The sequence below is a fragment of the Cricetulus griseus genome, chromosome 3 (assembly GCF_003668045.3).
Source record: "Cricetulus griseus strain 17A/GY chromosome 3, alternate assembly CriGri-PICRH-1.0, whole genome shotgun sequence".
Classification (NCBI taxonomy): domain Eukaryota; kingdom Metazoa; phylum Chordata; class Mammalia; order Rodentia; family Cricetidae; genus Cricetulus; species Cricetulus griseus.
Window position 1 is genome coordinate 95,363,038 of NC_048596.1, and position 12,423 is coordinate 95,375,460.

A 12,423-nucleotide genomic window follows, 5' to 3' on the forward strand; every position below is an offset into this window, starting at 1 on the left:
AGCTTTGAGTTTCATTTCCTCCTGGGTGTCCTGAGGACTCTTCCACTCTAGTGTGCTGCCCTCCATTTTCTCCTCTCCACAGAGTCAGGATCTCTTGGTTGATGTCTGAAGATGTGAGAACAAATTTTGGAAGACTTTGGAACAAAGTTTGGAAGACTTTAGAAGAAAACACTCTTTGCTCTGGTGAGTTTAATTTGAAACTGAGAAGGGGCAGGGAAGGAGGGACTGCTGGCTTTCTGCTGGTTGCTCTAAGGTTGAGGAGCCAAATGGAGTCATGACCTTGAGGAAGCCAGATTTCAAGATCCACAGAGGTCTGGGTATTTCGGTAGATGGAGAGCACTCTGTTCTTTCCTAATATTTAATTTTGGGATTTACAAAGAATTTCCTTTTTCCTAGACAGATACTGCTCTTTATCCATGCCTCCCATCCCCACTGACAGAGTAAAGTTAGAGTGGTGTATGAAAACAGAGTTTAAGGTCTCTCTGTGTAATGGTGTATTTACCCATGATTCTATGAATTCATTTCCTTTGCTTCTGTCTCTGTGGTCATAAGTCCCAAACCTTCTGCAGCCTCTTAAACGTTTACTTGTACTATCAAACAGCTCAAGTCTGTGGAGAATTACTAATATTACTTAAAAGTCATTGCATTTGCCTAGCTTTCCCTTGGTCCATGTCTGTCATGCCTAAATGAAATTCAGCCCAGACTAGTAATTCCAACTACAAAGACAGCTGATGCAGAGAGATCCAAAGTCCAAGACATGCTTGGGGACACAATAAGACCATGTCTAAAGAAAAAAATGCCCAAAGGGTGTTGCTTATTGGGGTGCAGTTAGTGTGGTGGGGGTGGTACTTTCAAGTTTGCACTAGGCCCAGGATAATATCCCAAGGAAAGAGACAGAGATGACAGGGAAAGAAAGAGAGAGTATGCGTGAGAACACTGGGAGAGCACATTCTTTAGAAGTCACAGCTTTTCTGTTTCACTGGGGCATGACAAGACATAGCCCAAGCTAACCTCATGTAACTGCCCTTTGTCAACATGGAGGTATTTTGGTTACCAGGCCCTCAGACCTCTCAGACTTCAGAGAGAAAACTGAGAGCAGGTGCAAGAGTTAGGAAAAAAAATCTAAGTGCAAAATGACTTGTTTCTTTACTGTTCTGTGATCCTCCAAAGTTTCCAGTTTATATACACATACAGACACTATCAGAATTCTCTGGCAATAGCAAGGTTACAGGACCTATATTTTTCTGGGTCATAAGAACAGATAAAGAATCAAGCTTGGATGTGCCACCCCTATCTTGAAAGTCCTGAATGTGACCCATATGAGGGACTCCTATCCTGACTAAATGTCCTGATAAATAGAAGATTATTGTAGGGAGCTGGCTTCTGAGTCTATCTCAGGGATTGGAGCAGAGATTAGACTGTGGCAACCAAGGTCATTGACTGCATGACAAAATTTCTCACCGGAGGTCGAAGAGAGTGCGGTAAGTGACCCACTAAGCAAAAGAACAAGGCAGACTTTTCAATGTCCATAGCCCTTGTGGGACAAATAGATCCAGTTATGAAGTATGTACCAGTATATGTTCTATATATCAAAATGGTATAGCTAAATGAAAAGTCATCTGCCTGACTATCCACAGATATATGTGCTCATAAGTTTGAGTTACAATCATGAGATTACATATACACATGAGATTACACACAACAGTGCAGGTATTGGGGGACACCAAGCTGCTTTAGCAAAAGTGAACAATGGCTTTCAGAGTCCATGGTCCTGCAGATCTTGTCTGAACAGGATTAACCTCCATCAGATAATCATCCCTCTTGAACACTAGTTGACTCCTGCTATAACTCTCATGGCCCCTGACATGTCACCTGACACTGGGTTTACAGGTGGACACTGAAGCCCCAGGACTTTTCTACCTTTCAAGGATCAGAAATACTCCAGATGGATTTAATGGTCTAAAGACTGATAGATGTTTGCTCTTAGGAACATCTTGAGAGTCATGAAAGGTAGGATAGGGAGCAGGGAATCCCAGTTTCACCCAACGCAATGTAGTCACTAGAGGACACAGGACAGGTCTCCTGTGTCCCGGTTGACTTTCAGGATTGTCAGGAGCCCATCCTCTTTCCCTTTACTCTCTCCTGGTTTTAGTCAGTTGTGGATACCTCTCTTCTGAACTTAGCATTGACTATCTTTACAGCCATCTATTAAGAGACAATACAATACTCACATTAGATTTGTCCAGTTTTCAGATTTGCCATCATCTAGGGAGCACACATTACATTGTTCCAGATAACATTACTTAGTTAAGGAACCCTGGAACAATTTCTTTGCCCAGTCTATTTGGAAAAATTTCCATTTCTCTTATGACATCAATACTTTGAAGTTTCATCAACCTTAAAGAAACAGTTTCACCCATAACTTGATATGCCATGCTGGTTGGTACCCATGGGAGTCCTGCCTTTTTTTCTGAAGAGAACTGGAGGGGGGGTGGGAGGAGAGAGGTTGGGGGTAGGACTGTGAGGAGAGGAGGGAGGGAAAATTGGGGTCACTATGTAAAAACAAAACAAAAATAAATAAATGAATCAATACAAAAAAGAAAGAGTTTTACTTGTTACAGAGTTTAAATCCACCAGGAAAAGACAACAGACTCAACTTAAATTATAATTAAATAAGTTTATTAATTACTGCTACTAGGCTTTCAACAGTTTTAAAGACAATTCAAAGGCTAGTCACACAGAAGAAGCTGGAGGAGGAGTTTTTTAGGTGGCAGCACAATTGTCTCCTTTGTGTACAATGTGTATCTGAGTGAGAAACTGCTTGTACTCCCTCACCTGTGAGGAGCTCTCTCACACAACATGCTACACAGCAGAAAGTGGCCACAAAATCCAGAAGCAGTTAATTACATCATAGTACTTTTACAATTTGGGCAATGTTATCAAGGAGTGAGAGTTGCCAGGAGCTTCTCTTTTAGGAATTTAGAATGGGTTTTCCTTAGCTATCACATACTCCATTCACAAAAGAAACAAGCTGTCTGCAGCTTTATTGTTTTAATTGAAAAAAACCTAGTTATCCTTCCTTGTTGTCTTTTTTTTTTTTTTTAAGATTCATTCTTCTGGAATGGGGACCATTTGAAGGATGTTATATCAACCTAGTGCAATGGAAACTAAGTATTGGATGCCTGGTTATTGGGTATCCTCCACCACCGATGCAATAAGCCAATCAAGCCAAATTAACAATTCAGGTTTAATAAATAGGGCAAAGCAACACTCTAGTGACTCTCAGGAAGGCAGGAGGGAAAGCATGTGGCAGGTCTGAGGACCAGGTCTTAAATAGCCTATAGGTATGGCCTTGAGCAGCCCTGAGGGAGGGGTTGACCCTTGTTGGGCTTTCTATGGGGCTGAGTATGGGGATACAGCAGCTCCAGGGGAGGGGCACTAAAGATAGGGTTTGTAATGGGAGGAGTGAGACTTGAGCATTGAATGGGGCCCTGAGCTAGAGATCCCAACAGTAACTGCTTAAGATATATTAAAGCAATCCTAATATTAAAGCAACCCTAATGAGATTTCTGATTAATGGGGGATATGGAGTTGCAACTCCCAATCTCTTGTCACCAAACAAACTTCCAGTGGTGGGACTTGGTTGTATTCATTGAATTGTTGACCAAGGCAGTCACATGGAAATCCCCAAATAACCCAGGCTGTTGACAAACAAATGATTGCCCTCTAGAATCTGACAGTAGAATCTCATTGCCTAGGACAACAGCCACAAAATTCATTAACCATGAAGAACTTCAGCTGGTGCCTACAGGAGCCTTCACTCCTACATTCTAGCCTCTTTGGTGCAGGCAGGTTCTCTGCAGGTGACCAAAAGAAGTGCAAACACCAACCAAGTCACAAAACCTTTACCTACAGTCTGTCCTGCCTGCAAACTCTGCTAGGGCAATGGTGGCACAGAACTTGTGACAGTAGCCAACCAATGTTAGATTTGACTTAGGCCCACTCCACCAGAAGAAACCCATACCTGACACTGCAAGGGTGACCGAGAAGTAGACAGTAGGTATCCCAGAGACCTAGGGTAAAAACCAAACACTATTGGTTTTAAAAGAAAAAAGAAAAACACAAGCAAACATAGTTTCATTTTGTTTTCAGTTGTGTATTTGTGAGTCGCCTGTGTGTATACACATTTGGAAGTATTGTTGGGGTGGTTAGAGCTGGTGGATTCCCTGAAGCTAGAGTTATAGGCAGCTGTGAGATGCTTTGTGTGGGTGCTGGCAACTGACCTAGCATTATCTGCAAGAGCAATAAGCACTGAGCCCATTCTTTATAAATGACCCTTTTTTGATTCATTTATTTATTTTGTTTTAGTGTTATTTTATGTGTATTGGTGTGTGACCTGGATATATGTCTGTGCACCACTTGAATGGTTGGTGCCCACAGATGCCAGAAGAGGGTGTCTGATACCCTGGAATTGGAGTTACAGACAGTTCTGACTCATCTTGTGGGTGCTGAGAACAGAACAGAGGTCCTCTAGAAGAGCAACCAGTGCTCTAAACCTATGAACCATCTGTCTAGCCCCTAGTATAGACATTTTAACAATATGCAAATCCATGACTACAGGTATCTTTATATATAACTGTATCATCTTTGATGTCTTTCAGTACTTTTATAGTTTTTGTGTGCAGGTATTTCATCTTACAGTAATTACTTTTCCCAATCATTCATTCATTCTTGGTTTTGATGGTTTTATAAGTATAATAGTTCTTTTTCTTTTATTAAATTTATTGACTCATTTCTTTTCATTTTATGTCTACAGGTATTTTGCCTGTATGTATATCTCTGCTGCATATGGATACAGTGCCGTCAGAGGCAACAAGAGAGAGTGAGATTTACTGGAACTTGAGTTACAGGTGCCATTGGTTTTGAACTCATTATTTTGCTGGTATTCATTCATGGAGTCTTCCATCAATTCTTTGCCTAATTTCTAGACCAAGATAAATTCTCAACGTTTACATATACATTTTGCTCAGAACCCGCAGCGGTTGGAGGCATAATTCCACATATTCAATGTTCTGGCTATCAATTCTCTTCTGGCTGTCATCTCTTTTTCCTTTGGTGAACTTATGGGGTAGAACAAAGGCCTCCAAACGAAGACTCTAAAGGGATGGTTTTCATTCCCTTTCAGTGTATTAAAGACAAGTGAACCTTGTAACTGGTCATCTTTATATATCTAGTGCAGGACTTGACTTAACCTTGTGTACAAACACATTTGTTGTCATTTCTTAAAAGGCAGTAAGAGAAATCATTGCCTATGAGTCTCAGGAGATGGGACTCCAGGGCAGCACCAGCTCTTTCAGGTCAGAGTCTTGTAAGGAGAGGATCAGAGACAGTCATACTGACTGGTGCTGATGAAGGAGGAAGTACAGTGGTGGAAATATGAGTAGCTTGATGCTTTTAACACTGAAGATGTGATGTTGTCCTGGGAAAGAAAGGGAAGGATAGAAGGTAGGTTACACAAGACTGTTGGAGGGAAACACTTCCTTTCTGCTCCTCAGTAAAAGTAAATAATAATTCTGCATCTGAAATTTGTCATTTGGGACCAAATATAGTAGAGCACTTGAATGTGTGACAAAATGCTCCCATGGCTATGTCACTAAACTTCTTTCCATATTTCTCTCCTTTGTTTTTTAGCTTATCACCAAGGGCCATTCATTCTTCTCTGCACAGTGTCCATGATCATTTTCCCTTTCTTACTTGTCCTGCTTTTCCTCATCCCAGTCACACAGGTACATGAGTAGAAGTGTCAGGAGTCAGACCAGGCAGAAACAGAATCACAGCAACAATGGCCTCATCAGTTCTGGAGATAATCAAGGAGGAGGTGACCTGTTCTATCTGCCTGGACCTCATGGTGGAACCTGTGAGTACAGATTGTGGTCACAGCTTTTGCCGAGCCTGCATCACACTGAACTATGAATCCATCAAAGGCAAAGAAGAGGAGGGCATCTGCCCTGTGTGTGGAGTTACTTACCTGTTTGGGCATCTGAGACCTAATCGGCATGTGGCCAACATAGTGGAGAGTCTACTGGGGTTCAAGTCCAACCCAGAGGAGGAGCAGAATGTCAATGTCTGTGCACAACATGGAGAGAAACTTCAGCTCTTCTGTGAGAAGGACATGGTGGCCATCTGCTGGCTTTGTGAGAGATCTCAGGATCACCGTGGTCACCAAACAGCTCTCATTGAAGAGGTGGCCCATGAGTACAAGGTAAGAAGTGGGAGGGTGTGGGACACAGAGCAGAAGACAGTAACAGTTGGGAATTGTCTATTTGTTGTGACAGATCAATTACCTGGACATCATAGACTTAAGGGTTGATATATCATTCCATTTTTTCCTTATATTTAGAGTCCTAAAAAGACATGGTGATTTATTCCACTCAATTATATGAGAATCTTCTGTACTACAAGTACTAGGTTAGAAAAAAATTTTAATGGAACTGTCCTTGTGAATTTGAGTCAATGGCCAAGAAAAGCCAAGAGCAGAAGAACATCTCATGTATTCCGTATTTATCTTCTTTCAATGCTCATGTCAGATTCATTCATATTACCTAAAATCCAGTCGTGACTATCAACACTGAGTAGTACTCTGTTGTGTAAATGTACCACATAGTTGAACAGATATCCTATGTTGTATGAATGTGCATCTTTTGAGTATATGCCTTAAGAGTGGAATTGCTGGATCTCCCCCCCCATTTTTTATTTAAATAAGAAACAAGATTGTTTTACATGTCAATCCCAGTTCCTTCTCTTCCCTCCTCCCCTACCACCCCCCAACTAAAACACTACCTATCACATAACCTTTCTGTTCCCCAGGGATGGTGAGGCCTTCCATAGGGGGTCTTGAGGGTCTGTTATATCCTTTGTGATAGGGCCTAGGCCCACACCTGTGTGTCTTGGCTCAGGGAATATCACTCTATGTGGAATGGGCTCCCAAAGTCCACACCTATGCTAGGGATAAGTACTGATCTACTACAGGAGGCCCCATGGATTTCTGAGGTCGCCTCACTGACACCCACATTCATGGGGTCTGGATCTGTCCTATGCTGGTTTCCCAGCTATCATTCTGGGGACCAAGAGCAAACCTATGTTCAAGTCACTGTTTCTGTGGGTTTCACCAGCCTGGTCTGGACCCCTTTGCTCTCCACTCGTCCTTCTCTGCAACTGGATTCCAGTTTAGTTCAGTGACTAGTTGTGGGTGTCTGCTTCTACTTCCACCAGCTTCTGGATGAGGGCTATTGGGTGGCATATAAGTCAGTCATCAATCTCATTATTAGGGGATGACATTTAAGGTAGCCTCTCCTTTGTTGCTTAGATTGTTAGCTGGTATCATCTTTGTAGATCTCCAGACATTTCCCTAGTGCCTGATTTCTCTGTAAACCTAAATTGTCTCCCTCTATTATGGTATTCCCATTCTTGTTATCTGCTATTCTTCCCCTGACTCAACCTTCTCTGCTCTCTTATGTCCTCTGCATCCCTCCTCTTCTCCCCTTCTCATTCTCCTAGCTCCCTCCCCCCTCTTCCCATGCTCCCAATTTGCTCAGGAGATCTTGACCCTTTCTGCTTCTCCAGGGGACAATGTATGCCTCTCTTAGGGTCCTCCTTGTTTACTAGCTTCTCTGGCAGTGTGGATTGTAGGATGGTAATCCTTTGGTCTATGTCTAAAATCCACATCTAAGTGAGTACATATCATGTTTTTCTTTTTGTGATTGGGTTACCTCACTCAGAATGGTTTCTTCTAGTTCCATCCATTTTCCTGCAAATTTCAAGATTCCATTGTTTTTGGTTTCACCCCTCCCCCACTGAGTAGTACTCCATTGTGTAAATGTACCACATTTTCTCTATCCATTCTTCAGTTGAGGGGCATCTAGGCTGCTTCCCATTTCTGGCTATTACAAATAGTGCTGCTATGATCATCGTTGAACAGATTTCCTTTTTGTATGGATATTCTTCTTATGGGTATATGCTTAAGAGTGGAATTGGTGCATCTTGTGGTAGATTGATTCCCATTTTCTTGAGGAGTCACCATACTGATTTCCAAAGTGGCTGTGCAAGTTTGAACTCCCACCAGAGTGGGGAAATGTTTCCCTTTCTCCTCATCCTCTCCAGCATAAACTGTCATTGGTGTTTTTGATTTTAGCCATTCTTATAGGATTAAAATGGTATCTCAGAGTTGTTTTGATTTGCATTTCCCTGATGGCTAAGGATGTTGAACACTTTCTTATGTGTCTTTCAGCCATTTTAGATTCCTCTATTGAGAATTGTCTATTTAGTTCTGTACCCCACTTTTTAATTGGATTGTTTGGTGTTTTGGAGACTAGCTTCTTGAGTTCTTTGTATATTTTGGAGATCAGCCCTCTGTCAGATGTGGGGTTGGTGAATATCTTTTCCTAGTCTGTGGGCTGCCATTTTGTCTTGCTAACTGTGTCCTTTGCCTTACAGAAGCTTCTCAGTTTCAGGAGGTCCCATTTATCAATTGTTGATCTCAGTGTCTGTGCTACTGTTGTAATGTTCAGGAAGCAGTCTCCTGTACCAATTCATTCAAGGATACTTCCCATTTTGTCTTCTAATAGGTTCAGTGTAGCTGGATTTATGTTGAGGTCTTTGATCCATTTGGACTTAAATTTTGTACATGGTGATAGACTTGGATCTATCGGCAGTTCTTCCACACACCAGCATCCAGTTATGCCAGCACCATTTGTTGAAGATGCTTTTGTTTTTTTCCATTGCATAACTTTAGCTTCTTTGTCAAAAATCAGGTGTTTGTAGGTGTGGGTCTATATCAGGGTTTTCAATTCCATTCCATTGGTCTACTTGTCTATTTTTGTGCCAATACCAACTGTTTTTAGGACTATAGCTCTATAATAGAGCTTGAAGTCAGGGATGGTGATGCCTCCAGAGGTTCGTTTATTGTACAGGGTTGTTATGGCTATCCTGATAATTTTTTTCTATATATAGTTGAATATTATTGTTCTTTCAAGGTCTGTGAAGAATTATGCTGGGATTTTGATGGGGATTTGAATCTGTAGATTGCGTTTGGCAAGATTGCCATTTTTACTATGTTATCCTACCTATCCAAGAACATGGGAGATCTTTCCATTTTCTGGTATCTTCTTTAATTTCTTTCTTTGAAGACTCAAAGTTCTTGTTATACAGGCCTTTCACCTGTTTGGTTAGAGTTACCCCAAGATATTTTATGCATTTTGGGGGGAGGCTCTTTAAACGGTGATGTTTCTCTGATTTCTTTCTTTTTTTCTTGGTAGAATCATTTCTATTTTATTTATTTATTAATCTATCTATCTATCTATCTGTCTGTCTATCTATCTATCTATCTATCTATCTATCTATCTATCTATTTGTAAGCCCCCACTCAATCCCCTCTCTGCTCCTGAGGGAGGGTGAGGTCCTCCATAGGGGATCTCCAAAGTCTGTCAGATTATCCCAGGACTAAGCCCTCCCCAATGTGTCCAGCATGAGAGAGCATCCCTCCATGGGGAATGGTCTCCCAAAGTCCATTTGTGTGCCAGGGATTAATACTGGTCTACTCCCCGAGGCCCCATATATTGCCGAGGCCTCCTCAGTGACACCCATGTTCAGGGGGTGTGTATCAGTCCTATTCTGGCCTCTCAGCCATCAGTCTGTGGTTCCTGAGCTACCCCTTGTTCAAGTCAGCTGTTTCTGTGGTTTTCACCAGCCTGGTCTCTACCCCTTTGCTCATCACTTCTTCTCTGCAACTAGCTTCCAGGGGTTCAGTTCAGTGTTTAGCTGTGGGTTTCTGCCTCTGCTTCCATCAACCACTGGATGAAGGCTCTAGGAATGCATATAAGGCAGTTATCAATCTCATTATCGAGGAAGGGAATTTAAGATAGCCTCTCCATTATTGCTTAGATTGCCAGTTGGTGTCATCCTTGTAGATGTCTGGAAATCTCCCTAGTGCCAGATTTCTCTTTAAACCTATAATGTCTCTCTGTATTATGATGTCTCTTATCTTGCTCTCCTCTATTCTTCCCCTGACTCAACCTTCCTACTCCCCTATGTCCTCCTCTCCCCTCCTCTTTTCCCCCAGTCTTACTCCCATCTCCCTCTCCCCTCCCCCCATGCTCTCAGTTTGCTCAGCAAATCCTATAAAATTCTCCTTCTCTGGGGTACCATGCATGTCTTTCTTAAGATCTTCCCTGTTTCCCAGACTCTCTGGCAGTGGGATTGTAGGCTGGCAATCCCATGCTCCATGTCTAAAATCCATATATGAGTGGTACATACCATGTGTCTTTTTGTGACTGGGTTACCTCACTCTGGATTGTTTCTTCTAGTGCTATTTATTTGCCTTCGAATTTCAAGATTCCATTGCTTTTTTCCACTGAGTAGTACTCCATTGTGTAAATGTACCACATTTTCTTCATCCATTCTTCAGTTGAGGGGCATCTAGGTTGCTTCCAGGTTCTGGCTATTACAAATAAAGCTGCTATGAACATCTTTGAACAGATGTCCTTATTGGATGAATGTGCATCTTTTGGGTATATGCCTAGGAGTGGAATTGCTGGATCTTGTGGTAGACCGATTCCCATTTTCCTGAGGACTCTCCATACTGATTTCCAAAGTGGCTGTACAAGTTGGCACTCCCACCAGCAGTGGGGAAATGTTCCCCTTTCTCCACATCCTCTCCAGCATAAATTGTCTTTGGTGTTTTTTATTTTAGCCATTCTGACAGGAGTGAGATGGTATCTCAGAGTTGTTTTGATTGGCAGTTCCCTGATGGCTAAGGATGTTGAGCACTTTCTGAGTGTCTTTCAGCCATTTTAGATTCCTCTATTGAGAATTGTCTATTTAGTTCTGTACCCCATTTTTTAATTGGATTGTTTGGTGTTTTCGAGAATAGCTTCCTGAGTTCTTTGTATATTTTAGAAATCAGCCCTCTGTCAGATGTGGGGTTGGTGAATATTTTTTCCCATTTTGTGGGCTGTCATAATGTCTTGCTGACTGCATCCTTTGCCTTACTTCAGAAACTTCTCAGTATCAGGAGGTCCCATTTATCAATTGTCAATCTCAGTGTCTGTGCTACTGATGTTATGTTCAAGAAGCGGTCTCCTGTACAAATTTGTTTAAGGGTTCTTTCCACTTTCTCTTCTAAGAGGTTCAGTGTGACCAGATTTATGTTGAGGTCTTTGATCCATTTGGACTTAAGTTTTGTGCATGCTGACAGATATGGATCTATCTGCAATCATCTATATGCCAGTGTCTAGTTATGCCAGCACCATTTGTTGAAAATGCTTTTTTTCCCATTGTATAGTTTTAGCTTCTTTGTCAAAGATCAGGTGTTCATAGGTGTGTGGATCAGTATCAGCATCTTCAATTAGATTCTGTTGTTCTACCTGTGTGTTTTTATGCCAATATCAAGTTGTTTTCATTACTATAGTTCTGTAGTATAGCTTCAAGTCAGGGATGGTGATGCCTCCAGAAAGTACTTTATTCTACAGGGTTGTTTTGGCTATCCTGGATCTTTTTGTTTTTCCATATAAAGTTGAGAATTGTCCTTTCAAGGCCTGTGAAGAACTGTGTAAGTATTTTGATGGGTATTGCATTGCATCTGTAGATTGCTTTTGGCAAGATTGCCATTATTACTCTGTTGATCCTACCTATCCAAGAGCATGGGATATCTTTCCATTTTCTGGTATCTTCTTTAACTTCTTTTTAATGACTCAAAGTTCTTGTCATACAGGTCTTTCATCTGTTTAGTTAGAGTTACCCCAAGATATTTTATGTTGTTTGTGGCTCTTGTAAAGTGTTATTTTTTTCTGATTTCTTTCTCAGCCCATTTTTTGTCTGTATATAGTAGAGTTTTTTTTTTTTTTGAGTTAATTTTGTATCCTGCCACTTTGCTAAAGGTTATTATCAGCTGTAGGAGTTCTTTGGTAGAGCTTTTCGGGTCACTTATGTAAACTATCATATCATTTGCAAATAGTGAAAGTTTGATTTCTTCCTTTCCAATTTGTATCCCCTTCATCTCTGTTTGTTGTCTTATTGTTCTAGCTGGAATTTCAAGTGCAATATTGAAAATGTATGGAGAGAGTGGACAGCTTTGTCTTGTTCCTGAGTTTAGAGGAACTGGGTTGAGTTTCTCTCCATTTATTTTAATTTTGGCTGTTTGTTTACTGTATATTGCTTTTATTATGTTCAGGTATGTTCCTGTTATCCCTGATCTCTCCAGGACCTTTATCATGAAGGGGTGTTGGATTTTGTCAAAGGTTTTTTCATCATCTAGTGAGATGTTCATATGGCTTTTCTTTTGCAGTTTGTTTATATGTTGGATTACATTGATAGATTTTCATATGTTGAACCATCCCTGCATCCTTGGGATGAAGCCTACTTGATGAA

The 12,423-nt window shown here is 41.3% G+C and overlaps 1 protein-coding gene across 10 annotated transcripts in view; it reads left to right on the forward strand.

Moving 5' to 3' along the window:
• Positions 1-12,423, forward strand: part of LOC113830641 (tripartite motif-containing protein 30A) — a 28,693-nt gene continuing 16,270 nt past the window's right edge. For 8 of the 10 annotated variants that reach the window (XR_004769113.1, XM_027407904.2, XM_035442321.1 and 5 more), the window contains exons 1-3: positions 1-183; positions 4,817-4,910; positions 5,779-6,262. Coding sequence is in view for 9 of the 10 variants with exons in the window: in XM_027407904.2 (XP_027263705.1) it covers positions 5,843-6,262 (420 nt within the window). In the remaining variant the exon portion in view is untranslated. The remainder of the gene's footprint in view (positions 184-4,816; positions 4,911-5,778; positions 6,263-12,423) is intronic. The other 2 variants (XM_027407905.2, XM_027407906.2) reach the window with 2 other exon arrangements.